Source organism: Geospiza fortis, unplaced genomic scaffold (genome assembly GCF_000277835.1).
Source record: "Geospiza fortis unplaced genomic scaffold, GeoFor_1.0 scaffold547, whole genome shotgun sequence".
Taxonomy (NCBI): domain Eukaryota; kingdom Metazoa; phylum Chordata; class Aves; order Passeriformes; family Thraupidae; genus Geospiza; species Geospiza fortis.
In genome coordinates, this window is record NW_005054729.1 from 134,905 (window position 1) to 139,897 (window position 4,993).

Sequence of the window (4,993 nt, forward strand, 5' to 3'; positions counted from 1 at the left end):
GCCGCAGCTGCTCCAGGTTGGGCGGCAGGAAGGCGGGCACCTCCTTCAGCTGGTTCCTCTCCATGTAGAGGAAGATGAGGTTCTCCAGCTTCTCCAGCACCTTTCTGTCCACCTTGCGGATGCGGTTGTTGTCCAGGTTGACCCACTTGAGGCCGGTGGCGTTGCGGAAGGACTCCTCGGGCAGGTCGGCGATGAAGTTGTTCTGCAGGTACAGGTAGTGGATGCGCGCTGGGATCAGCGGCACCGTGCGCAGGTTGCGGCTGTCGCAGTACAGCGCCGATGGGTGTCGCAGACATCTTTTATGAAAAATCCTTTTGTCGCAGACATCTTTTCGTTAAAAATCTTTCTTAGGATTTTTTTTTTCTTTCTGAGAAGCTGAGAGGCCTCAGGAACAAAATGCAAACAATGATTATCTGCTGCTGTGGAATGCAACAGGTGGATCTGTGATTGGTATCATGTGGATGTTTCTAATTATGGCCAATCACAGTCCAGCTGGCTCGGACAGAGAGTCCGAGCCACAAACCTTTGTTGATTCATTCTTTTCTATTCTTAGCCTAGCCTTCTGATGAGAACTTTTTCTTCTTCTATTCTTTTAGTGTAGTTTTAATGTAATATATATCTTAGAATAATAAATCAAGCCTTCTGAAATATGGAATCCGGTCTACGTCTCTTCACTCATCCTAAGACCCCTGTGACCACCGTCCCATCCTTTCCTTAAGATTTTTCCTTCTGAGAAGCTGAGAGGCCTCAGGAACAAAATGCAAACAATGATTATCTGCTGCTGTGGAGTGCAACAGGTGGATCAGTGATTGGCCCATGTTAATTGTTTCTAATTAATGGCCAATCACAGTCAGCTGGCTCAGACAGAGAGTCCGAGCCACAAACCTTTGTTGATTCATTCTTTTCTATTCTTAGCCTAGCCTTCTGATGAAATCCTTTCTTCTATTCTTTTACTATAGTTTTAATATAATATAGATCATAAAATAATAAATCAGCCTTCTGAAGCATGGAGTCAGGTCCTCGTCTCTTCCCTCAACCTCAGACCCCTGTGAACACCATCACATGTTGGGGAGGGGTTGGTTGAGGGATTGTCACCTCCCCAATTTCCATCACCCCTGGAGGGGGAAAATCCCCCACCCAACCCAGGAACCGCAGGGACCCCCTTGGCCACCATTTTCCAGGGCCACCTCTGCCAGCGCCAGCTCCCTTTGGAGCCATCCCACCCTTTCCTGGGGCTCCAAGGAATTTACTTTCTCCAGGAAATGATTCTGTTTTCACCCCTCCTGCAGGCCCAGCCTGTTCCTGCCGGCTCCCATCTGGCTCCGGTTAACCCCGCACGCCTCCTGGGCCGGCTGCTTTCCATCAGGGCTCTGGCATGTCGCTGGGGGAAGGGAGGAGCAGGGAAGGAGCCAACAGAGCCCAGAGCTGCCGGATCCTGAGCCCAGCAGAGCTGCAGCAGGTCCTGCTTGGGGATGGATGTGATCCTGGCTCTACATTCCAGGTTTGGTGCCAAGGAAAATGGGAAAATCTGTGATGGGGACCTGCTGTTTGTGCAGTGACCTTCCCATTCCATCAGAATCCTGCTCCTTCCCTGGCCACACCACATGGATCTCGCTCCCAGAGCTTTCCATGGGATCTCAGAGCTTTCCATGGGGTTTTTCCTCTGCTCCAGAATCTGGATTTCAACCTCTACAAGCACCCGAGAGAACTGAGGTCTGAGCTTGGCCCGGTGCAGAGGGGAGGGAGCAGCTGGGAGGTGACATTCCAGCTGGGAGGTGACATTCCATCCAGGACACGATACTCCAAGCTGTGATCCACGTGTTGGATCCACTCAGGCCGCCCAGCAATGTCCCAGCAGGGTGGGGGACAGGGCAGCGCTGTCACCCCGCGGGTGATTTGACATCCCAGATGTCTGAGGACTCAGCACAGAGCAGGAACAGCCACCCGAGCCAGGAATTCTGGCTGGAGAGTGACAAAATCCTGTGGAATTCTGTCAGCACAGACGGGCAGTGGCTGGAGGGTGACACCGCCCCTTTTCTCCACCCCTCATCCCCCAGGGACTGTCCCAGCCCTGTGACACTGCCACCACCCTTCCCCTGGGGTGCTGGTCCCCAGCCTGCCTGGAGAAAGCAGGACCCACTTGTTTCTTTTTTTTTTCCAATCAAACTGCAGGAAAGCATTCCCAAAAAAACAGGGATGCGACGAGCCTGAGGCCACCACAACGTCACCATCCCTGGAAGATTCCAAGCCAGCTCTCCCAGGAAAAGCTGGAAGCCTGTTCTCCACCCAGTTGGATTTACTGGCATGAGTTTCAGGAGCAGAATTCCCAAATCCCACCCTCTGATCCGACCAGAGCCCTGCCAGACTATGGGACAGCTCCATTCCAGCTGCCCACAAGGAATCCACGCCACTGGAAAAAAGTTAAGTCATGGAGCAACGGAGGAATTCAGGAAACCGACGGCCTGGCGTGGAAAAAAGGCTCAATTCATGGATAAAACCAGCCCTGACACCTCCTCGGTCTGCAGGGCCAAGGCACCCAACAGATCCCAGGGTTTTTCCCAGAAGGAGGCAGCTGCTTCATCAGCCATCCCGGTTACAATGGACAAAAAAACCCCAAAAATTAAAAAAAAAAATCGATGCAACAGCTGGAAATTCCAGCCCCGAATGCCGCTGGGGTTTGCTCTGCGCATAGTTTCTCTTCCCTGCATCCCAGTAACCCCCAGCTCCCAGCGGCGCTGGCTGCCAGCCCCGGGACGGGCGCCAAGGGCAGGGAGAAGCCGCCACCCCGGGGCGAGAGGGAGCCGTGCAAAGGTCACCGAGGGGGATTTGTCACGGGCCAGGTCCCCGCGATGTCCCTCGGGTGCCTCCTGCAGCGGTGAGGGGAGAGGGAGCAGCTGCATCCCGGTGTTTGTCCAAGATCCCGCTCCCGCAGAGGGATCAAGGGAATTTAAACTCTGGGAGAGGCAGGAAAAGCTTGGAGCAGGGCCCCTTTCCAGCTCGTTGTTAGCTCCTCTCGCACATTCCCGCAATTCCCATCAGCCCTGGTGGGGGAAAATCCCCCTTTCCAGCCTGGGAGCGGGAATGTCGGAGCAGAACGAGATAAAAATAACCACAAGGATCGGGCAAAGCTCCTTCCTTGGCTTCCCTCGCGTCCAGCACCGCTCGGGTCTCTGCGAGAGCCTGACCCAGCCCGGAGCTCGTCATCCAGCGCCTCTGGAGCGCTGGGAATCGTGGAAAAAGAAGGAGGGCAGCCAGGCTGTCACCCGCGCGTCGCCGGGGTCCCTTGGGAAGCGCAGCCCTGATGCAACAACCCCGCGCTTCTCGCCCTTTCCCAACCCTTTCCCAGCGAGCAGCAGAGCCAGGCTGGAGCCGGGGCTGGGTTCTGCCGCCAGGGATCGGTGACACCCGCCAGGGCTCAGCCAGGACACGGCGACAACAGCGCTGGGATACTGCCCGAGACCCCGGGATCCTCCCCAAAGGCTCATCCCGTCCTTTGCTCCTGGGTCCTCATAGACCCCGGGATCCTCTCCAAAGGTTCCTCCCTTCCTCTGCTCCCGGCTCCCCACAGCCCCCGGGATCCTTCCCAAAGCTCATCCCGTCCCCTGCTCCCGGATCCCCAGAGTTCCCTGGGATCCTTCCCAAAAGTTCATCCCGTCCTCTTCTCCCGGCTCCCCACAGCCCCCGGGATCCTCCCCAAAGGCTCATCCCGTCCTTTGCTCCCTGGTCCCCAGAGTCTCCCGGATCCTTCCCAAATCTTATCCCGTCCCCTGCTCCTGGGATCCTTCCCAAAGGCTCATCCCGTCCTCCGCTCCCTCCTCCCGTGGGAAGGCGGCCCTGGCCGGGAGCACCTTCCCCTGCTCTCTCGGTCTCAGCAATTCCTCCCTCCCTGCGTGTCCCGACCCTTCCCAGCGCCGCTCCCGGCTCGGATCCCCCCGGGATCCTTCCCAAAGCTCATCCCGTCCCCTGCTCCCGGATCCCCAGAGTTCCCTGGGATCCTTCCCAAAAGTTCATCCCGTCCTCTTCTCCCGGCTCCCCACAGCCCCCGGGATCCTCCCCAAAGGCTCATCCCGTCCTTTGCTCCCTGGTCCCCAGAGTCTCCCGGATCCCCAGCCTCTTCCAAGGGTAGGGGAAACCTCCCACAACTGCGCTTTGATCTCCTCCCGGGCTGGAAGCGCTGATCCCTCATTCCCCGGGGAGCAGGGACGCGATTCCCGCATTCTGGCTGGGCCAGGGAAGGGCTCTGGGATGCCCTGGGCGCCACAAGAAGCACGGCCGGGATCGCGGGATCCCAGAATCCCATAATCCCAGAATCCCAAGGGTTGAAGGATCCCAGGATCCCAAAGAACGCAGGATCCCAGGATTGCAGAAAACCAAAATCCCAGGATCCTAGAATCCCATGATCCCAGGATCTCATGATCACAGGATCCCAGGATCGCAGAATCCCAAAATCCCAGAATCCCATGATCCCACGATTCCATGATCACAGGATCCCGGGACTGCAAGATCCCAGGACCCCCAGGAAGTTTCCAAGCCCTCGCATGCCGCACACCACGGGGATGAATTCCCATGTTTTGCTTTGGAGCTGCTTTTCCCTAAACCTCTCCAGCCGGCGGGCAAGGGCAGGTTTGGGATCAGCCTCTTCCAAGTAACAAAACTCCTTTTCCTTCCAACAAAACTCCTTTTTTTTTTTTTTCCCCAGGATTTCGGCGAACATCGAACATCGATTCCCGCTTGTTCCTCCTGGCGGAGCGGGGACAAAGAGCCGGCTCCGAACGCGACCCCCGCGGGGAGGGGGCTGCACCTCCCAGCCCACCTGGAGCTGAGCTGGCCCCGGGCAGGAAAAGTGGGATTACATTCCCGGGGAATGCTCGGCGCGATCCAGGCGGGAAAAAAAGGCTTTACCACCTACATTTTAGGCAGAAAACAGCCCGTTGGAGCTGTGGGGCTGCTCGCTCCCACCCCGCTCCGGTTCGGTCCAAAATTCCCTGTTTCC

General features: G+C 56.9%; 1 protein-coding gene across 1 annotated transcript in view; it reads right to left on the reverse strand.

Annotated features, from left to right (window-relative positions):
- The window catches only part of PRELP (proline and arginine rich end leucine rich repeat protein), a 5,493-nt gene extending 2,905 nt beyond the window's left edge, over positions 1-2,588 (reverse strand). The window contains exons 1-2 of the mRNA XM_014311299.2: positions 2,509-2,588; positions 1-296 (exon numbers count right to left, since the gene is read on the reverse strand). The exon at positions 1-296 is cut by the window's left edge and continues 435 nt beyond it. Of these exons, the coding sequence (XP_014166774.1) occupies positions 1-296; positions 2,509-2,588 (376 nt within the window). The remainder of the gene's footprint in view (positions 297-2,508) is intronic.
- Between the last annotated feature and the right edge of the window lie 2,405 nt (positions 2,589-4,993).